Source organism: Lissotriton vulgaris, chromosome 11, assembly GCF_964263255.1.
Source record: "Lissotriton vulgaris chromosome 11, aLisVul1.2, whole genome shotgun sequence".
Classification (NCBI taxonomy): Eukaryota; Metazoa; Chordata; class Amphibia; order Caudata; family Salamandridae; genus Lissotriton; species Lissotriton vulgaris.
Window position 1 is genome coordinate 422,865,947 of NC_141699.1, and position 23,672 is coordinate 422,889,618.

The window sequence follows — 23,672 nt, forward strand, 5'->3', positions numbered from 1 at the left end:
TTTCTCACCCTTAACAGTCGGGACGCCCCCATAGGGAAAATCTTGCCGGGTGCCCTCCTAGCACCCAAAAATCACACTTGGGGAGCCCGTTCTTGCTTGCCAACTTAGTTAGAGAGCCGTGTGCAAGAAAAAACTCTGCCACGCTGCAGTTGGTAGAGTTTTGCCAGAACTTCGTGTTATACTAATGCAAAGTAAGCAAAATTTGGCGAACTCCACTAGCAGAGCAGAATTTATCACCCGCCCCTACTAAAAAGACACTTAGACAAAGTATGCATCTTGCATCTTCCATTGTTTTCAATTCTACATGACATTGCTCTACAATTTAATTTAAGAAAAATGGAGAGTATAGTTCATGAAATCTGCTTTATTGAATATATCAAGATCCACTGATGACTCTCAATACAGAAAAGGTGCCAGGTGGTAGAAGTTGAAAGAAGTGACAACTCTGGCTACAGGCAACACCTTCATGCAACACCGACCATGCAGGACTGGCAGGGCATGGGGAGACTGGTGTGGGGTATGGATTGCTGCAGAATGTGCCTGTTTTCTTTCGCTGTTGTTTACCAGCACATGGTGATGCCCAGAATGGTGATAATGCTGGAACTCGAGCATGCCCCATAACCTGAAAAAAGCTCAGATCCTGGAAAGACACAAGCAAATGATCATTAGGCAAAGCAAGACACAAACAATCACAAGCAGATACAGCCTTAAAAAAGCACTAGTGACTATGATGGCATTAACAGCAAGACAGAAGTATGTAGGTCAGGGGTCTCCAAACCGGTCCTGGGGGGCCGGATCCATGCCAGATTTTTAAAATTACTACATGTATCTCAATGGGGATATCCAAAAAATCTGGCATGGATCCGGCCCACCAGGACCGGTTTGGAGACCCCTGATGTAGGTAGAGTGGCAGGTGAGATGTTGATTGGATGAGATTTGGGACATGTATCAGTTCATGCTGGTATAACACAAGGGCTGTAGTTACATTTGATATCCAAAGCAGCTTGACAGATGATCGAGGCTTGTGACTATTTTCAATGGATGACTGACAAATAGGCTCAGATGGCCTGACAAGGCGCATTGAAGACAGCAGACTCAATGAGGGCCACTCTGGAGTCAGGGCAGCAGCCTACGATTAAAGCTGCATTTGGTGCTTTGAAAGTTCCTGAAAGAACCCTTTTGCATGTATAACTTCCAGGACAACCTCAAGCCAGACCCCCAAGAACTTCAACTAGAATTCTGAATATGGGGACGTCTTTACCCCTGTGAATGGGAAAGCGTGTTTCGCATGTCCCCGAAAAACCCATTTCAGATCAAAGTAAGAGCAGTCCCCTTACTATTAGAGGTTCTAAGTGGAGAGGGATCCCCTTAAGGTGAAGAGAACCCCTATAGGGTTGCCAAAAAGGGCAAAAGATTTTTAATGAGGAGCCAGAGAATTCATGTATTTTAAAGCCAGATAAAAGTGCCATGTCCCTTATTTCTCAAACTTTTACGTAGTGCAGCGCAGCAAGACACCTTGTTGTGCTGCACTGCGTGTAAGAAGGTGGGAAGGAATGCTCCATATCTATCAAAATATGGTGTATTCCTGTCTTCTGCCTGTGTTGGCGTATAATTAGCAGCCTAGCGCCAACGCAGGCACCCTTGCATCATGATGCAAGGCTGCCTGCGTTATAGACAGGATTGTTTTTGTGCAGGAAGCAACTACTCCCTACACACAAATAATACTTTGAGGCATTTTCCTCTTTCCATGTATGCTGCAGAATGCAGCACACATAGAAAGAGGAAAGAGGAGGGGAAATAAAGACATTTCTCCTCGCTGCGCCTCACCTGGGCAGGCGCAGCATTTTGACACTTTCCAGGGTCTACCAGTAATGGTGAATCTGTGAATGCACCAAAACCCATGGGAGGATGCTTGAGAGCACCAACGCTCCACCCATGGAACGCCTCCCTGGAGCACAGTAACGCAACGCAGCAATTTGTGGTGCGTTGTGTTACTCTAGATTTTCAAGCCACGGGAGGTGGCCTTGCGTGGCTTGATAAATTTAAGGGTGATGCAACTATTCGATAAATCTGGCCCCTTATTTCTAAAGTAGGGTGGGTGGGCGCAAAAGGCAATGTAGAGAGAAATTATACTTTTAAATAAGAGAAGAAGTGCACAAAAACACGTTGCCATCGTTGTTGCATTGGGTGACCTTGCTGGTCCAAAATATGTATTCTTATCAGTAGATTAACAAGGGGGAGATGTAGCCAAGATGTACAGCACTACTGATTTCTTCTTTCTACTGCACGTTGAGTGAACCTGGAATTTCCTTGAACCTCAGACCCAAAGGGCGTAGGAAAGCCCCCACTTCAGCAGCTTCAGAGGGGGGCAGAATTACTTGTTTTTATTACCCAATATTGTATTTTGTCTGTAATGTTCAGGGCAAAAGATAAAAGCCAAAGCTAATAAATATTAAAGTAAAGAAGATACATAGCAAAGTTGTGGGGATTGGTCAAAGGGGTGCCAAAGGAGAACAGAAACAAAAACAAATTATGGCAATGACAAAAATATGTAAGAGTCTAATTGAGTGATAGAACGTGAAAGAGAAAGAAAAATAAGACTATAAAGAAGGAAAAAATTGTCAGAGAGAACGGACACACGTGATTGAAGGCACACACGAAGACCGGAAGGAAAGGAAAGTGGAAAGGAGTAAAGAGAAAAAGAAAAGAAGAAGCAAGGGCGAAAGAAGGGGAAATAGAGGGAAAGAAAGAAAGAAGAGTGGCAGGAAGGAAAGGAAGTAGCAACAAAATTATAAAAGAAAAATAGAAGAAGGTATAGAAAGAAGCAAAGCAAGAAAACAAAATTATATATTCAAGAATATATCTAAAAAAAGAGAAATAAGAGACTGGAAAAAAAAAGGCAATGAAAGAAAGAAGAGAAAGAAAGAATTGAGGCAAGAACGATATAACGAAATAAAGGGGAGAGGAAGGGTAGGAAGATGGTAAGCGCCGAGATAACCCTGGGGGTGACTGTGTCGAGCTATACAAATACTGTTTGATTTGATTTAAGTAATGAATAAAAAGAATGAATGAGGAAAGAGGCAAACGAGGCAAAGGAATGAAATAAAGAAGGGCAAAAAGTAAGTAAGAACGCAAGATGGACGGAAAGAATAATGGACAAAAGGAAATCAAGATGGAACGAAGGAATTAACAAAAATTGAAAAGATGGACAGAAAGAATAGTGTAAAGAAGAAAAGAAAGAAGGATATAAAGAAGAGAAGAAAGGTAAAAAAAATAGGAGTGAGTAAAAGACAGAGAGAAATAGAGAAGGAAAATATTAATGCGGAGTAAAAGGAAAAAAAGACAATACAACAAAGTATAGTGCAATTGTAAGGTGGGAGGAAAGAAAGAAGGAGAGACTGATAAAAACGAGACTGTTCTTTTAAAATTGTGCCATAAAAGCATCATTTTCAATATTTGCTGCATGGGAAAGGGCGGAACAATTCCCAATGGCCTGCATAGAAAAGGCCAGGTTCTCTCACTTTGCTCGCATGTTTACTGTCATGTGGTTTACAGTGGGGGCGGGGCAATTTCTTTTCCTGGCTACTCCTGGCCGGACCCCCTTTAATCCTTGAATTACAGGGATATAGAATGCCACCATTTTCAGTAAACCTTATTTATCATTCCAAGCAGTTAAAATCACACATATGAAATACACCTAAGTACCTAGAAGCATTGGTAATTGTTCACAGTACTGTACCTTGAGTCTCAGCGGCGCTGTAGGTGGGAAGCCCTCTGCACATTGACTCAATATGGCCGCCAAAGTCACTGACGTCTTTGACTGGAGTGTGGATGACAGCGTAGGTTACCTGACGTGGAGGTGCGTCACCAGAGGCCTTTGGATTGAAGCGAAACGAAGAACCGTTGGTCTTGATTGTGGCAGCAAATAAAACAATCCCCCTGTCACTTCCCTTTGATATTGTAACACTGTGGACCAATGTACTCCCCAACTCTGTTCTTTGCGCTTCCACTGTCACAAATATTTGAGAGTATTCTGGAGTTTGCTCCAGTAACTACTACCATGAAGTAGGCCCGTACATTTATTACCTTCTTCAGTAAGAGGCCACCAACACCCAACCTCTCCTGCGAAATTCCACCCCCGGGCCACCGTTTTTGAGACAGGATTCACCTATATGTCGCCAGCTTCTCTACATTATTCATAGCCTGGTGCTTTCACATTTCTGAACGATATTACGTCACAGGAATATTAATTGTGTCTATCATACATTTTATATGGTTTTTCCTGGATATCCTCCATGTGTGCGAAAATATTGAGCCTCCAATCACTGGGTATCTACTGTGACAATGTTTTCACTAGATTCCTGGACGCCAACATTTTCTTTTTCTATTCAGTACGTCGTCCTGGAACCTCAGGAATTAATATCTATATATAGGTAGCGCTACATCACCTGTGGCTAGTGTGCCGTCTAAAATAAGCCAACGAGAATTCCAAACCACTGTGGCACAGAAGGAAACTGAAAATCACTATTGTCGAATAGTAGGCCAGCACTGCCCCCTAGCGTGCTTATGACATTTTACAATCTTGGTTCACAAACTACAAAGATAAAAATATTCGTCTATATTCGTGATTGGGCAAGACACAAATAAATCACGCCATTTAATGGCTACCTGCAAGCAGTTCTGTTCAGTGTGACCTTCCCAAGCATAGGATACAGCGTGAATGACGTGGCTGGTGAGCCGTGAGCTCGATTCAAGAGCAAACAAAGTGGACCCTGTTCGGTGGTTGGGCGTAAAAAATAGAATGAATCAGGTTTCTGTTGACCCCTCAGACTCAATGGCACCTGTGTCACAGCACCGTGAACACCTTTGAGAGCTATGCACCAGATACAATATCAGATAACTCAGAAAATCGGGAGAGAGGCACTGAGCAGTCAAAATATTCCCCTGGCTGTGCATGAGGTGTTATACCTTAATTCCCACGAGGCGCCTTCTGCTAACAAACAGACAGCAGCGCTGCTTCGGAGCCCAGCACTGGCGTTGCAAGCACGCTTTGGGTCAATATGAACGCAAGGAAAATGCCTTCCCAGCCTCTAGTTGGAGGCAAAAAGACAGTCACAACTGAAGTGAATGAGGGTGCTCACACCCTTGAGCCCTGTGCAAGTTTTGAAGATATGGGGCCTCATTTATGAGGCTGTGCGTCACTTTTACGCCACTGGTGCGTCACTTTTTGTGACGCACCAGTGGCATAAAAAATGCGCCTTGTTGTGCCATATATACAAAGTGACGCATCTAGGTAGATGCGTCACTTTGTAAACCCCTGCGCCACATTATACCTGCGCCAGGTATAATGGGCCTCATTTATGAGGTTGTGCGTCACTTTTACGCCACCGGTGCGTTACTTTTTGTGATGCACCAGTGGCAAAAAAAATGCGCCTTGTTGCGCCATATATACAAAGTGACGCATCTAGGTAGATGCGTCGCTTTGTAAACCCCTGCGCCACATTATACCTGCGCCAGGTATAATGTATGCAAGGGGGGGCGTATTGGCGCAAGGAAGGGTCATAAAAGTGACGCAGTGAAATCTATGAGATTTCACTGCGTCACTTTTAGGACGCCGTTGCATCAAAATCTTGCACCTGCCTCACAGCAGGCGTAAGACTGACGCAGGCACTTTCACATGGGGCTTGCCCCATGTGAAAGGACGCATTGCTGGAGTTGGGTCACTTTTGTTACACACTTCAGCAATGCGTCACTTTTGCGCTTACAGATACATCAGAAATACTGACGCATCTGTTACTCCTTGCGACATGATGCGTCATACATTAAATATGACGCATCAGGAATGTCGGAAGGAGTGCACACTGAGAAGTGACGCATCGCTGCTTTCAACAGCGATGCGTCATTTCTCATAAATTAGGCCCATGGCCTGGAAACTGATTAAATCATTTTTAACTAATAGAGGGCAGACAGCCACATTCGGAAACCTTGCTGCTAAATCATTCTTTCTCCCCTGTCGAGTCCGTCAAGGGTCATCTATGAGTCCTACTCTGTTTAATGTTTATGTCTCGCAATTGGCTCCCCTTATTGAATCCTTTGGGTTCAAACTGACTTAATAAGCAGATGATACTCAGATTTTAGTTGCACTGCTTCCAGATGGAAATCAGGAGTTAGCACCCCGCTTTCATGATTGCATGGCAGCGGTGGGTGGCTGGATGGCCCAAACTGTTTGAAGCTTAATTCTAATAAAACAGAGGTGGTATTGTTTGGGAATAACCCTCAATTTGGGACCACGGCATGGTGGCCAGATTCTCTTGGCCCCAGGGCTAAATTTGTGCCGGGGCTTGCCGGTGCTTAGCACCGGCACTTATTTACCAGGGCCGGGGCTATTGATTATTTTCTCCCCTGTCAGATGAATATGCCCAGTAATTATTAAAAATAAAAATGCCTACCTGTTCTGCCCTCCTCCTTCGGCTTGGACGCATGTCTGCTCTGCCTGCTTTGTCTTCCGAGGATCGCCCACCCAGCTCCAGGCATAATGACTTCATCACGTACGTGATGTCCGTAGCGCACGGCACAGGGGCATGTCATTCACATTTGTTAATAGGTCCTTGGAGGGCGGGCCTGATTGGTTAGCTGGGGCAGGCTGGGTCCTGGAAATTTCAGGCCTCAGCCAGATAACAAACTTAATGCGTCAGAGTAATTAAATATAAACATGAATAGCTGCCTGTGGTTTTACCATTTAACAGCTCGCATGCACTGAACTGAATCCAGCTGACTGACGTCCCAGATGAACTATCGGAGACGAACAGCAGTCAGGACTTTCATTTCAGAGTTTTCCTGGTTCCGCAGCTGCCAGCACTCGAATCCAGACAGGAGCTCTGACCTAACGGCTCTCCACCCACTGTAGTTGCCCAGGCCTCATCCTAGTCCGATCCTTACAGTAAGTGTAGTGTGTATAAAAGAGCGAATGGGACCTTTTTCCTTTGCATGCGACCGCCCACTAACATCATGATCTCACTCATCTATGCTCGCTATGTTGCTCCCACTTAAAGCACATCCATTCTTTTATACACCCCTTCCTGCCTCAGCAATCTTTTTGTTGATTTATTACATCCGCCTGCATGCTCTTCCATTACTCCCTAGCCCCTTCTTGTTGCGCCTCATATTAGGTAGCATTTACTGGCTCCAAGCCCGCTCCACTATAACAGCCCATACAGTGAAGCATATTCAGTTTTATTTTTGCCTGGGGGGACCAGAAGCTGCAATTTGATGCCACGCTCTCCATTTAAAAAACTGCACCTACACACACTGTATGTTTTTTTTTTATTTACTCCTCCGTGAGCAGCATCTGTCATTTTAGAAACAAATGGTTGCAACTGTGCCATTATGCATGTAGAAGTTTGGTGACACCTCCATGTGTATATTTCACCACACTGGGGTCAGCATAGCATCATTACTCCGACGGCAGCATGCATTATAAGTTATAACATTTGCATTATTGCTCTGATGGTCGTGCCAGGGAGTGAAGGTAATATGAGCCCTTTCGTCACATCTCATGCTTATTTATTTTCAAATATACACTGGTATCGTTTTATAAACAGAAGCGTCATAATTGACAGAATAGAATTGAAGAGGTTTTTATTCTAAACCTATGAAATAAAATATTGGATTGATTGTGTGGCACGAGGTAGATGTTTCATTCTCATTTCAGGCCCTTCTGCCTCGCTTGCATTTTAGCACTTGTGTAAGCCCCAATAACCCTTTTGGATATCTAAACCTTTAAACTACGCCTACACTCATGCTCAGGCTCTCAATGGAAGTCTCCCAATCTAATTTCTTAAGAAAAAGTTGTTTTTATCATTTACATCTATGGAAAAATATTTTCCAACCTTCAGTTAACATATATTTAGAACCATCTTCCTGCCATGCGTGTACATTTCCCCGAATGCGAGCTTTACCTTAGGACCAATACTTAATTTTTACCTCTTGTACAATCTCCATGGCTGTGAGGCGTGGGACGTGCCATTGCTGTTGTATATGTTTTGTGGCACTAACTGTTTTACATGCACTGTCATTACATCTAGCTTTCAGCAGTGCCAGTTGAGGATATGGATCGAGACAATAGAGTAAGTGAATGGAGCCTAGTGGAGGATGTGGGCAGAGACCGGGGAAGTGGGTGTGGCCTCCTGAAAATATTTGAGCACCTGCACTTCATATTTTACAAATTAAGCACTGCTTGGCCCCCTCCCAACACCTGTCAGGAAGGTGAAAACCCTAGGATTTATAATTGATAATAAACTTTCCTATAAAGATCAAGTAAATTCAGTGGTCTCAGCCACTTCATACACTCTGAAATCATGAAAAAAATACTGCCCTTTCTTCCTAAAGAAAGTAAAAAAATAGTCATCACAGCTTTGGCTATGTCCAGATTGGACTACTGCAATAGCCTTCATGTAAACATTCAGGAACGTCTCATGAGAAAACTCCAACTCCTACAGAATGCAGCTGCTAGACTGCTTTCAGGGACCCCAAAATATGAATCTATTTCGGCAGAAATTAAAAAGTTACATTGGTTACCTGTTAGGAAGCGAGTTCTGTTAAAGGCCCTCTGTGTGGTCCATAAGTCACTCGATGGCATTGGACCTAAACACTTGATTCAACACTTCAATTGGTACGTACCCAGAAGATCTTTGCGCTATTCAGAAGCCAAACTAGTTTGTGTACCGTTGGCAAAAAAAGCTAATTGGGGTCTCAGAAGCTTTTTGGTGGGCGCCGCCAAAGCATGGAATGCCCTTCCACTGCCTCTCAGAGGCATGACAAAATAGCTTGACTACAGGAAGGCTTTGAAAACCTGGTTTTCAATGCCTAAGGCCCAGGTTTGACCCCTCTGTGGCCGAGCTTCAGTAGGACATCTTACATAGCACCAGGACACCCTTGGGTAACAGCGCGCTTTATAAATGTCAATAAAATTAACATTAACACTTGCTGCACTAATACACCCTGGACGTACTACAAAAAATAACTTTGGGCCTTAGTACTTCCAACCTCAGTTGGCAGTGTAAAAAGTCTGAAGATGTTAAGTTGTGAGGGTATTAGACACTTCGGGGATAACGTTGAAGGTGAATTGAAGGTCATCTTCCACCATCAGGCCCAGATCCTCATTTCTCATTGAGGAAGAAAGAACATCTGTCAGTTGTTTTTTTGTTGCTCTTGCATCAAAGTCTACAATGTGCACATGGGAAGATGAAGACGGTGCTGGCAGTGTCAGGGCTCAGAATGAAAGCCAAAGCTCCTTGCAAGATAACTTACTTTAAAAAAAACTGGTTTTGTCGCAGTTACCCTAATATATTGACTACAATGACATAGGTTTTAAAGGCAGCTCTAAAGAAAACACATGGCATATTCCATAAATTAAGGGACAGCCAAGCCACCATGGAGCTTTAATTTTCTTCAGCAGCATATCTTTTCTGTACCCATCAGAAACCTCACTGTTGCTCCTTTTCTGCTACTTTAAGGTCTGGGTGGTTAAAAGAGACCTAGCCACATCCGGGCCTTGTGCAGAGCCCTCGTCTTTTGTGCCCACCTGGATATTTCCCTGTGCCCAGTACGACCAATCCAACTTTGGAGCACGGGTTCCCTTACCTTCTTCTCCTGCACGGCCTTGCCGAGCTGGGCGAGTGTGGGGAACACAGCCTTGTTCATCTTTGTGACAACGCAGGCTTTCTTCGAGAAGACACGGGTGGCATAGAGTCCCTGGGAAGCAAAACAGAAGTGATAAGTACATTAAATCAAAGTCAATGGTTAGATTTGGCTACAAGTGTATTTTTTCAGTTGCTTCTACGGTATCCAATGAGATTTCTTTCTTTCTTTCTTTCTTTCTTTCTTTCTTTCTTTCTTTCTTTCTTTCTTTCTTTCTTTCTTTCTTTCTTTCTTTCCTGTCTTATGTGGCTCAAACTCGAATGAAAATTGACTTCAGGGTACTGTACAATCAGAGAAGAAGGAAGCGATCCGCAGTATGCTTGGCATGAACTGTAAAATAGGCTAATACACGAAGATGAGATTGAAAAACACAATAAATGAAATCACAATTGGAAGAGAGGGTATCAGAGTACTATAAAACGAGAAGCAAAATAAAAATATATGTACATAAGTAGAAACAATGGGATTGTATATTCACTTTACTCAAAATGTAGTGCCGCAAATTTACAAGGTGCTGAATATTCGGGCAAGTAGTTTGAATGGTTGTGATTCTGAGTAGCTGTAGAAAAAGGCAGCAAACCAGCCGATGCGAGCCATTAGACAACAGAAACAAGAATAAACTCACATTAGATTTGTTCATAGTTGTGATAGAAGGAACTCCAAGGAGAGACTGACTTGGTGTGGGAAATGCTTATGGAAACAGGAGGTGGCATATTAGTGAGTTTCCCCCTAATTAAACAAATGTTATTATACAATATATCTGTCTAATTGTGTTGATTTTGTCATACAACAATGAGAATGTGTTATTTCTGAGACCATCAGATGGGATCAACAGGGCTAGGGCAGGTCTTATTGGCGTTATTGGTTTGAGAGTTGATCATTTCACATAGTGTCCTGGCCTTGTTCTAAGAGAAGTTTATCTGGGATCTCAGACATCCTTCTTTTCACTTGAAAAATGGAGGACTTGCAGTTTTTCCATTTGACTTTGAGTGGTTAATGCGCCAGAGGGTGTTATTGATACTCTGTATCCTCCCAACTTTTCTAACCGAGCATCTCCTGTGACTAGATGATAACCAGATAGACGCCGTGGTGGTTTGAGGGTTTCGCTGGAGGTAGGAGCATATAATTAATGGTGGCTTTGAGAGAAGAATTGTATCTTTTTAAAGGATGAGATTTATTGGTTGGTTGGTTGGATGGGGAAGAGATGCAGGACCTCAGATTGCCTCCATCTGGGTGCCTGCAGGCACCGCCTCTAATATAGTCTCTTGTGGGTCACACCTCGGGTGGAAGTGAACACATGAGATCAAGAAATGATCAGACCTGTACAGGTTGAGGTTGTCCAGAGTTTAGGCCCAATCTTTTTTGGCGAGGGCAAGGAATAGTGAACAGCATTACAATCATGAACACTACTTCCTTCTATGGAGTATCTGGCCCGTTGCAACTCTTTGTCAATCGTCAAGGGCCCAATTCAATGGTGCCTATTGCTATTTACATAATCAGTACTTATGGAATACATTAACATACAATAGGCTAAAATGGGTGTCAATCCCACACCATCTAGACATACTCCAAGTCTGGCTTGTTGCAGACCTGGTGGACACGAAAGTCAGTAGATCATAGAACAGGGTTTGACTTGGAGAGGATTTTGCTGCGGCTTTTTAAAATGTCGATAATGAAACTGAAGCAGACAGAGGAAACTATAACTACAGGCACCAGACAACAAAGAATGTCAGCTACAGCCACATTCTGGACTCATGACAATAAACCTTAGTCTAATCTCTTCTGAAAAGCCTTGTTACTTGAAGTAAGTCATTCCTCAGCTGCTGGAAATCTAGGGACGGATCTTAAGATGTTTTAATGTTAATAACAGTTGACTGGTTATTTTCAATCTCTGTTTATTAATGTAGTCAGCCTCATGTCCTCAGCACGAGAGAAGAGCAGACAGTTATTTGTCACCTGGACCACTGAAGTTCTGATTTGTTTACATTATATATAAAAATGAAGGTAAAATTAATAGATATTCAGCTTTCTTGCCTCAAGGCATGCATGTTCCTTACATTACTATAATACCCAGACGCATTATGCTACATAAACGTTCAAGAATAAGGATCTCGTATGATGTGCACAGGCTTTGTTGTGCATGTGTGTGGGTGTTTCACATCTTACGTGGGTGTTTTGTTGCCAAAGACTTACGCGGGCATTGTTCTGAGCTGATATGGTGATCTATGAGGGCATTAGTCTCGCAGACGTACACCAGTGTTGTTCTACTAAACATATGTGGCTATTAAACTCACAGACATACAAGGGTGTTGTTCTGCTAAACATATGTGAGCATTAATCTCATTGACATACACCACTGCTGTTCTACTAAACATATGTGAGCATTCAACTCACAGACATACAAGGGTGTTGTTCTGCTAAACATGTGTGAGCATTAAACTCATAGACATACACCACTGTTATTCTACTAAACATATGTGAGCATTCAACTCACAGACATACAAGGGTGTTGTTCTGCTAAACATGTGTGAGCATTAAACTCATAGACATACACCACTGTTGTTCTGCTAAACATATGTGAGCATTAAACTCACAGACATACAAGGGTGTTGTTCTGCTAAACATGTGAAAGCATTAAACTCATAGACATACACCGGCGTTGTTCTACTAAACATATGTGAGCATTAAACTCATAGATATACACCGGTGTTGTTCTGCTAAACATGTCCGCATTAAACTCACAGACACACAAGGGTGCTGTTCTGCTAAACATATGTGAGCGTTAAACTCATAGACATACACCGGTGTTGTTCTACTAAACATTATGTGGGCATTAAACTCATAGACATACACCGGCGTTGTTCTACTAAACATATGTGAGCATTAAACTCGGACTGACACGTGTTCAGATGTTGTTCTGACACACTAACACAGACATAACCCTCTTAGTCTTACATTTCATTGCTGTCATAGAAGATGGGTGTCCAACTTTGGGCTACTGTGTCCAGGAGCACATTGATTGATGGTAGTGAGATAAGAGCTCCTGGTTAGAGTCCTTTTACGAGTAGAAATACTTCCAGTGGCCAAAAGGTCCCACTACTCATTTCTAACTTTTTGATGCAGATATTATTACCACAGAAAACTGAGGAATGTCTTGGAGGGTAAACCACTCTCTCGCTGCAAGAGGGGAGGTGCCTTCTTGCTCCCACCTACTGTCATATACCAGATGTTCACTACATGCTGATGGTGCCAGGTTCGGCCACCTCTTGGACCATCACTTGCCTTTTCTGTGATGAGATCCATACCAGCTTGTTGCTCCTGAAAAGGACTATAGCACCGGAAAGAGGGATGAGAAAAAATTGTAGTGCTCCCTAAATTCCTAGCACTAAGGACGGTGGAAAGGGCTGGACTGGGGAACCAAAGGCAGCCCTGGCGAACACTCTCAAACCGGCCCCTCTCCCTTTGTCTCCTCGTGCACTCTCTTTCCATTCATTCATTTACTTGCTCTCCCTGCTCTTTCTCTCGTCTCCCTCTCTTAGTGCGTTCCCACTATCTCTCCCTCTCTTAATTCTTTCCCACTACCTTCCCTCTTCCTTCCTCTCTCTCACAAAGAGTCCCCCTGTCTGCTGCAATTAAGTTGGGGAGTGGGGTAAAGTGAAAGAGGCACCACAGCTGGCCCTACGCTTTCAAAACCGGCCCAAGGGCTCCAGCCCACCGGGGAAATGCCTGGGTGGAATAAAAGGCCTGTCTGGCACTAGCCGTGGGTGATTTTGGCTCACTCCGGTGGAGGTTCCTGGGGATAGATGCACTTGCCTAGCATCCACTGACTATGTATCAGGACACTGCCCAACTTCAACTGAAACTCGAAACAAGAAGAGAGTTGGGGCAGCATACCTGCCAACTTACAAAATATGTTCACGACGTAAGGAGGAGAAGAACCTTGGAGGGGGGCGGACCTGGTGCCAAGAGTGAAGAGGCAATCGATGACCCTCAACAAGTCACCCCACCCTCACAAAAAATAAAGGGTCATTGAGGCTGTCACCGATGTTGGGAGACTGTTTTCACACCTTTTATGGACACCCGCTGCATACAGCTTTCTAAAATGAGCAGGAAATCCACTGTTTACAGTGGTTTTCAGTTCATGTTCCCTGCCACCGTGTGATTTTGGCTCCTCACCGGGTGATTGTGTAATGGGAGTCGACATTGTGTGACAAACGGTGGCACAGTGTAGGTAGGCAGGTATGGACTAGGGGCAACAGAAACAATTTAAGAGGAAAAGGGACCCAAATCATATTGTTGCCCTGCTCAGAAGGCAGTGATCTTTTTCTCTTGACCTCACTGAATAAAATAGACTGCACAAGAAATCAAAAGAATACATGTGTGTTTGCATTAATAATTATGAGAGACCTCAGTGGCCATCTTACGTGCTCCCCCCACCTAATTATTTAATGAAGCAGCCGAGAGTGAATACATGTGTCCAAAAGATAACATGGACCGCCTAAACTCCATGTAGCATGATAATCGCTGTAACATTTAACCGCGCCTTGGACTCTGCTATTCCGACATTTAACAAAAGAAAAGTATAAGGAAGGGCTTTAAGTGGGCTGGGTCCCTCAGGGTCTCAAGGGGTCTCAGGGTCTCAAACCTGGTACTAATTTAAAACGGACACTGAAATGGGTCCCTTTCGAACCCTGAGTTCATGTCCTTAACTTGTCATGCAAAAACGTTGATCGATTTCTGAACCAAGAGTGTAAAAAACTTCAAGAAAATCCATGTCATTCCTGCTTAAATTTCACATGCTTTACTTAAACTTACTTTCCATATGAGTGTTTGCTTTTTCAAGGATTTTGTGTTACGTTTTTTCTTCAGGCAGCATATTATAATAATAATATTAATCCAGATTTGTAAAGTGCAAACATATCATCCCTTAAGGTTTAGAGGCGCTGGGGGCCACCGCCGGTGATCGAACCATGAGCCCCACACTCCGGAGTCAGACACTGGCTGCTGTGACACTCTTCTCCCTCTCCCATATTACTCTTGTTGACTGCATAATTTGAATTGAGTCACATCCAGGTGTTTATAACGGGGCAAAATTGAGTTGTGGCGGAAGGCAAGGCGAGCTTCTGTCAGAGCCAGTGGGTCTAAAAGGTGCTCAGAATCCATGTTCATCCAATCCTTGGCCTCTCTGGAAAGCGTTCAGGCAAGGATCACATATGCCAGCTGCAGTTGTGATTCTATGCAAATGTGTGGGTAGGGTGGGAATCTGCACAAATTCTACTGTATATGTTCAAGCTAAGCCATTAATTATATAGACCCTGCTTCTTTCAGGACCTGTCATGTCCTTTAGAATAGTCCCATCATGTACATACCAATTACATACATTTTGTCCCATCCAAACAATATAACAGTCCTAACACAGGTGACCTTTTACCTAGTAGCTTACTTCTGTCTCTCCAACATCGAGCTCCTAGTACCCTATCTTGACCCCTGTACCTAACGTACATAAATATGTCCCCAGGCACGGCAGATTTATTCTGTATAGGGGGTCACCACTTTTTTCATCCATGGCCAACAGCCAGCTGTGCATGATCATGTTTGTTTATAAAAGGATTAGCAGAGGATTAGTGAATGTTTTTAAAACATATCGACTCTAGAAAAAACCCTGGAGTGACCACTTTAGTATAATAGACCCTCACTCCCCCTTACAGACAGAGAGGAGAATTCCTTCCAGGCTGGACCAAGACTCTGCAGGCTGATCCTTCGACAGGCAGAGACCTGAGATCCCTTGCAGGGTGCCATCCCCAACGCAGAGACGGGGTCCGGCAGTCATAACTATCAGGTGAGGGGTTAGCACTTCCCCTGGGGTTTCTTGGCTCCATTACAATCTATCTTGACATTTACAAACACATGCTTCACCTACATGTCTAGGCTACGTACATTTAGGTAGGCGACGCATCGTAGGAGTATGCCAATGCTAGTGTTGTATATAATAGGTTTATATTCATCTTACAAGCACTATGTTAGAAAAGTATTTACTTTTTACGATATTGGTGCTAGCGATCACATTTGTCTGCTCCAGTCCTAGGAACTACATGACAGACCCTCTACTTGTTTCATCCCACTTAAAGAGATTCTTGGCATGTGCATATTTTGCAAGTCTCTGGATTTCCAGCCTAGCCATGGGTGTGGCTGTAGCAGCCCAGGTGCCATCAGACAGACGATAGTCATGTTTACTCAAGTTAAGTGCCTTTTAGGCTACACACCCTGGGGTTGACATAGATGGATCTAACGTCTTAAATATAAGTTGCACCTAGTTTTAGATACATCTGCGAACATCCTGAACGGCCAGAAGTATGCTACTTTAAAGGAAACAACTAATTGTGGAGAACGTGTTTAAGAATTAGCAAGGAAAATCCAAGATGTTTGAAAATCCATAACCTGATTACTATACATGCACTAGATGACTGAGGGGAGGGGTCAGAGAGAGGGAAACAGAGAGAGAAGAGAGAGTCAGGGTAGAGACAGAAAGAGAGAGAGGGAGAGAGAAACAGAGAGAAATAAAAAGAGAGAAAGAAACAGAGAGAGCAGGAGAAACAGAGAGAGAGAGAAAAACAGAGAGGGCAGGAGAAACAGAGAGAGAGAAACAGAAAGAGATACAGAGAGAGAGAGAAACAGAGATAGGAAAATGAACAAAGAGAGAAACAGAGTGTGTGAGAGAGAGGCTGAGAAACAGAGAGAGAGAAAAGGAGAGAGAGAAAGAGTGTGTGCACAGTCGAATAAAACAGCATAGGTCACTCTGTCACTTTACCCTGTTGTAGTCGAGGATGGCATCCCAGGAGTCCCAGCCATTGAAGTTGTTGATGTTGGCGACGTTGTCCTGGTTGTTGATGTTCACTGTCTGGTGATCATCTCCTCCAATGTTCCCCTGGTTAGAGACGTTGATGTCCTGGGGAGAGACAAGACAGTGAAAGAGACAACTCTTTAAGACTGGTTCATAATCCCCCCTCAGTTGTTTGACCTTTTCCTTGACTTTATGAAACCTCCTTTGAAGTTATCAGTAAACTTTCAACTGCAATTATTTTCTCACAATCACCCTAATTTAAATCAAAGGCGTTCACTGAAAATATTTAATAGCGTATGAAGAAGCCCTAGTCATTGGGGTTTTATTAATACACAGGATCAATTACTAGAAGCCCTCATTTCAACACATTTGAAATGATGACCTTTGAACCTGTAAAACACATGGCATTATATACTTAGGGGCATATTTACGAGCCCTGTTGAGTCGTCTTGCACCACACAGCGTGGTTCAAGAGCGACACAACTCAAAGAATTAGATTTATGAAGCCGAGCAAGGCCATTTTGCATGGCCCTGAGTGGCTTCACAAGGCTCGAGTAAAGAAACCCAAAGCAAATCGCTGTGTTGCCTTACTCTGCACCAGGGAGGCGCTCCATGGGCGTTGTGTGGGTATTCTCATACAACTCCCATGGTTGTTGATACATTCCTAGAACTATTAAACCTGGGAATGCACCAAAAAGATAAGTCCTCTTTCTTGAAGCACATATAGAAAGAAGACTCTGCCTCTCTGGTGTCCCTTCCTGCACAAAAACAATCCTGCATGCAACTCAGGCCCCTCTGCACGCAAGGGTGCCTGGGTTGGCGCTAGGCCGCCAAAACAGCGCCAGCGCAGACACACGCACAGGAATGCATCATATTATTCTTAAATAAGGTGCATTCCTGTCCTTTCCCTGTCACATTCTCATGAATATGACCCCAAGCCCTCTGAAATTGTTATTAGAACATTGGAATGTTGGGAGCTCCATTGCAGACAATGGAGTGCTCCCTGCTTTTACGGGCCGGTAAAGGCCCACAGAGCAACATTCCTATGTTCTACAAAGGCTTCTCGAAGCTCGAGGGGATTTATATCCCCTCGAGCTTCGAGAACCCTTTGTTTAATTTGTTAGAACATTCTGCCCTCTAGTGGCAGAATGTTCTAATAGCCTTATAGCCCTTCGTAGCAGGGCTATACCGGCAAATAAAGTCCCGCTGTCTCGTTAGGATTCAGTGGGCCTCTAATAGCCGATGTAGCCCGCTACGGCGGGCTATAAGGCTATATTAATTTCTTGGCGCTCGAACTAAGACGAAACACATCTATGACTGCTGAAAATCTTGTTGAAAAGTTTTTGGCTGACAAAATCACACTTTATGTGACCCTGCCATTGGATTACAAACCTTATTCTGAACTATAACTTGAAACTCTTGCAGCAGCAACATTTGAGGCCCCCTGGCAATAATTTGCATACACAGTGACTACCTGTGCTTGATTCTGGGGTGAAACGCGACCAATAGCTTCAGGTAAGGTGTGGGATTGGTCTGTGACTTTTAGACTACAAGGTGTGGGATTGGTCATAGGGTTCTGTGACTTTTAGACTACAAGGTGTGGGATTGGTCATAGGATTCTGTGACTTTTAGACTACAAGGTGTGGGATTGGTTATAGGGTTCTGTGACTTTTAGACTACAGGCTTGAGTTACAGGTTCCACTGATTTTATTTGATCACCATATTATTCGGGTGATTTGCTGTTGTCCTAAGAAAGCTTTAAGGCTAAAATAAACCTTAAGCAGGGATCGAACCTGGAACCTTCAGACTCACTAGCTCACAATGATACAAGACGTGTAGCCCTACACTTCGTTAATAGATGCAGCATTTAATATCATGTCATCGGCATGTCCTAAACGGTGCCGGAAGGAGAAAAGTATAAATTGGTATTTTGGAAATAATTGTAGGTGGCCTCGGGTGAGCTATTTTCTGAATTTAGAGGTGGCGGAACAGGAATGCAATCAATGCAGCTCAATGAAATGAAGACCTCGTTAAATCTCGGATGGATAATCCTGATGGATTCTAAGCGGAGAAAAGGGTTCTGTAATTACTATAAGGTCAATTCTGGTAAGTACCAGCATGTGCTTGTTTTTCCGCCCCAAAATTGTAACAGGTAATGTTTGTTCCATCTTATAAATATCGAACCCCGCATTACCGGATTTTATTGTTTCGATAATTATCTCATTCGATAACGGGACATTCGTAAGGAGGTCCTTCGTATGTTACACATGCATTCTTCAGGGGAAAGCAAAAAAGTGGCAGATTTAGCATCTGGCGCCATCTAGCGGCATGGCCGCACTTAGCTGCCTTTTCATTAATGAACAGAACAGCTTGCTTTAAAGTTTCAAATGTAATTGAAAATATTTTTTGTTTTTGCAGCAGGTATACGCGTACTTCGTAAAGTGCGGGGCCTGCTGGGCATTTAGGCCCCCTCCGCCATTCGATTGTTATATTTTGATATCATGCCCCGCATCGTTGAGTTATCCAACCAGCCACAGGGAGCACACGCGTTATCCGAAGCAATGCTTTGTATGGTTGAAATAATTCAAATGATCCCATTTTCAAACGAGGGTAAAACGTCGATTCGACTCTCCTAACTTCACCCAATGTGCCATGGAAAAGCACGGAGGTTCTTTTGCAAATCATAACTACAAGGCAGCCTGGCCTCAAAACAGATGAAATTACAACACATAAAACCACACATTTTAAATGTACTCACGTCATTGGCTCCTGTGTGAGTCAAGAAGACTCCGAGCAGAGCTGCGGCGAGAATCTGGAATGAGAGAAGGGATAATGTGTGAGGACATCCATCAACTTACCACAAGATAGACACTTTCACAAGACACACCTGTACGCTGGGCTCCAACCAATGATGGGCCGTCCCATTGCATAATCGAGGATCTGGCAGGTGGGTGGGGTCTCCGAAGGGCAGGCTGTTTTAGGTATATGTGAGACAGGTTCATTAATATTGGTGGGTGGGGTCCATGATACGGCATACGAGCTACATTAAGGCCAGATGCCTTTAGTGGACGGAGGGATGTTCTGACCAATGGGACTGGTATCCAATTCAAAAGACAACAATGAATACATTCATTTTTTTACCGCACCAGAGACCGAAGTTGCCTTTATTTGAAATGGACAGAGAGAGAGCGATCCTTTAAAATAAGAAGGCTGCCAGTTATCCTAGACTATGTGTAATAATTCAGGGGCATATTACCAACAATTAGCGATGATTATCGCTGACATGCAAAGTGGGCACCTAAATGCCCGCTATCTCCTACTAGCTGTCGCTAACTGGTGTTAGCGACAGCTAGGTAATAGGGCGATACAATTATCGCCGCTTTAGCGGGAAAAATTCCCGCTACAGCGGCGATAATGCCCATTGTAATATGCCCCTCAGTTCGGCCCAAGGAGAGATATCACAACTGTGACTCCCTTTCACGAACATGATAAATATTGCATCTGCGTTTAAAGTATGTATAACAGATAATAAACCTGTCAGCATTGTAAACCACCTGTTCATATTTCACTTCCTTTGTGTCAGTCACAAAAAAGCAGCAGTGAATGAGGAAGCAATGCCTGGTGCTCAATTAAAATATAGCCATTAATTGATTGATAATATATCATGCCTGCCACATAATTAAATATACATTAAGGAATGCAAATATTAATTCAGCAAGATATGCAGCCATGCACTGTTTCTTTTTCTGATCGGATCATTATCTATGATGACGTATGGTGTCAAATGCTGTTCCTTGTGACACATCAAAGAGAGTGTGCCACCGACTCTGCCCTCTTCGGTTGTAGGTTGGAATATCAAGCAGGGAATATCGTGATACATTTATATCGCGGCCAAAATACTTCTGGCAAGAATATTGAAAGGTAAGAGCCTATAGGGAAGTATAGAATCACTATTCTTAAATCCACATCTATGTATGTTGAATATATACATATCTTTTAATTATGCTGGTGTGGAGTCATGTATGGAAAATCTATATAAACGTACCAGTCAATATTGTTTTCCTTGATAGTTTGGCAATTATTTTAAAGTACCACAATGTTCCCTTCTTGATAGTCCACAGCCATGGCCCTCACTGGGAATGAATGTTTTTTTTTAAATAACCTTCTGTTTTTATTAATTCTCTAAAGTGGCCCATTGAATAGGTGAGTTCCATCAAATAAAAACACATAGATTATCATTCGAGACAGAAATCTGAAAAGGTCATTTAAAACTCAGTTTACCTATTATAAAGGTAAATGTATCTTTTCAGTGAGTTAAGGGGAAGTTGAACTTGTAAGTCCCCCAAATAAAATAAACCAGAAGTGAGGTTGGTTTGTCAATTTTAAAAGGGTTATTTCAATAAGCAAAAACGTCTTGAACATATTTATTTAATGGGATGCTAAAGCTCTGTTGTTAAAGGTTGGATGTGGATTTCAATGGCATCTATATATGTGTCCCTCTTGCAGCCAATTGGCTAACTATTGTCCCTAACGCCTTCCAGGCGTTTTAAAGGTGGCAGGAGGAGACCAAACCTGCAATTTGGATGAGATCCCGGAGGAGAAAGGTTTGCCTTTTATCTTGTGTGAGCCAAGCAGACCCTAGATTCGTCCTCTTTGGCAACTCTACAAAGGGGTACCCTTGCTTCCCCCTTCCGCCAATGGCAGGTCGGGATAGAATTAACATTCCTGATACATGAATTATTAGTGGGGCTCTTGCTCCAGGGGCCAGCATAACCTGGTGCTTGTGTGTAGTGAGAAATGACTGACTCCACTCAGCCCTCCCAGCCTTTTAGAATCAGTTGTGTTTCCGGGAAATGTACCAATGTCGCTTAGAACCGGAGACTTTCATGAACTTTTTCCGTCAGAAACCTTCTGGTGGGCGTCGGTTGCTGTTTGGATTTTATTCTCATCTCTAAAATGTCGAACTTGCAAATAGCCTTCCATTGTCCTATGTCTCCTCCTCCTACGAACTATGTGTGTCTGAGAATGCAGCATATTATTTTTTAATAAGGTGCGTTCCTGCTACTCATGGGAAATACCAGGTTTTTTTTTTAAATTAAAAGTAATATAGTAAAAAACAATAAAAATGTTGTTATTACAAAACTGTTTTCAAAAACAAATTATGACTGACTGCCAGGCTTGCAAATATCCCTACATACATACACGAAACACTGTAAACTACATGTGTGCGTGTGTGTGCAAGCCTGCGTGTGTGTGTTGCAGCGTTATGACATCACCCACTCAATGCCACCCAAGGACCTGTTCACCTGACCCGAATACTGCTCATTCTTCAGGGAGACCGTTCGTACACCCGAAAGGCTTAAAGCCCAAAGGCAGTGCTGTGGAAGGGGAAGCACTGTCAGCTTCTGAGTGCCAGCACTTACTTTGTTTACAAGGAAGAGAACCTGCATTTCAATGGGGGAGCACCACCACGTCTCAGTGCGGCAAGGAGCACTCTAAGGTAGTGGATATCCATACTTCTCTCCCGCCATTTCAAGCATACGTCAAAGCCAGTGCGCATGGAAATATGCAATTCTGTTGCCAGAAGCACTTTCAGCATAATTAACTTGTTCAGAATCTACGATGCGTTGCATAATTTCAACAAAAAACAATTATTTTCAGCTCAAAAGATACAGAAATGACTAAAATAGAGTCACAAAGACTGCCTTGCAGTTGGAGACACTTTGCAGAGGTAAACTGGTCGCCTTTCTTTTGCTGGTTTGTTTATTCATATTCCACAGCTGTATGTCAGGCTTTCTTGTGCACAAGTATCACCTGACATAAATATTGTGTTCTAAATATCACTTACAAACATATTGTCACATTGCAAAAATAACATCCCATTGACTGTACATTCTATTATTAACTCCAGTGGGGCGATATATTTGTCAAGGCTGTTTAGCACACAATATTTATGTTATAAGATAGTCTGGTATCACACAGTTAAACTGCTACTAATGAAGTAATAAATAATGTGTATTGAAATGGCATAATAACACAGCCACAGAATGTTATTGCATAATACATAATTTGTCTTTTCTAACCATTTGATTTAATCTACCGGGCCACATGATTTGGTCTCCCTTGCCTTATAATCTAGCGGCCATTGTCAAGGGCATCACGCCTACTGACTTGCAGATCTTTGTCCTGAGATAATGGGCTCTCCTCCAAAGAGTCTGTCTTCTGTCCTCCCACCGATACTTTTTGTTTAACCAACAGAAGGGCGCGCAACCACACACATAAATGCACCCACCTACACCCACTACCTACATGCATCTAGACACACAGTAATATCCGAGGTGAAGATTGCATTTTACATTTCCAAAAATCACATGAATTCACACAAAGTTGTCATATCTAAGAGGAAACTATGTTTTACATTTCCTAAAATGTATTGAATTAATTTTCCAGTTACTTTCGTTAGCCCTCATCATGCTTCTCATATGGCAAAAAAATAAAATTATGCCAAGGCTAAATTAATTAGAAGAGAGAAAATGGTTATAAAATAATTTTATAGATGGTCTCGAACTAGTTATTTGAAATCTAGGTCAAAACTGAAGTTGTTTCTCCATTTAGTGCCATTAGAAGGCAAGAGAAAGACCCCCCAGACATGTCATACCCACTCTGCAGACTTACCAGAGTCTTCATCTTCGTTATGTTAATCTGGACTGGGCACCAGGAGATGTTGATTAATCAGAGGTGCCCTTTTTATATACACCAGGTTCAAACGAGAGCAAACATCAAACTGATGTGGGTGCGCTCTTGGAGCGGCTCCATATCAGAGTGGCACAAGAAGGCGTGGGGGATCAGGCAATCTCACTGCAGGTTTGAGCCAATTCGATTATTTGATGCCAGGATCTGGATTGTCTCATCCTGGCCATGGGTGGGGACAGTCCACACCCTTAATGAGTAAGTGCAGTGATAGTAGATGAAAAGGGCCAAAAACGGTGATCGGTTCAGGAAGCATAAGTTTGAAAGGAGAAGCTGTAGAATGTATGTTTTTTTCTAACACACAATAACATTTAAATACCTGTAAATGAACTGTACAGATATTTCAAAACATAGTAGTTAGTAAAACACAAATGAAGCACAC

The 23,672-nt window shown here is 43.0% G+C and overlaps 1 protein-coding gene across 1 annotated transcript; it reads right to left on the reverse strand.

Annotated features, from left to right (window-relative positions):
• Nucleotides 1-349: 349 nt before the first annotated feature.
• On the reverse strand, nt 350-23,324 carry LOC147679936 (gastrokine-1-like). The gene is made up of 6 exons (XM_086943502.1): nt 23,216-23,324; nt 19,299-19,352; nt 16,508-16,645; nt 9,643-9,753; nt 3,740-3,875; nt 350-640 (listed from the first exon to the last, which is right to left on the reverse strand). The coding sequence occupies exons 1-6, from the start codon at nt 23,225-23,227 to the stop codon at nt 561-563; spliced, it is 531 nt and encodes a 176-aa protein (XP_086799628.1). The 5' UTR covers nt 23,228-23,324; the 3' UTR covers nt 350-560.
• Nucleotides 23,325-23,672: the final 348 nt, after the last annotated feature.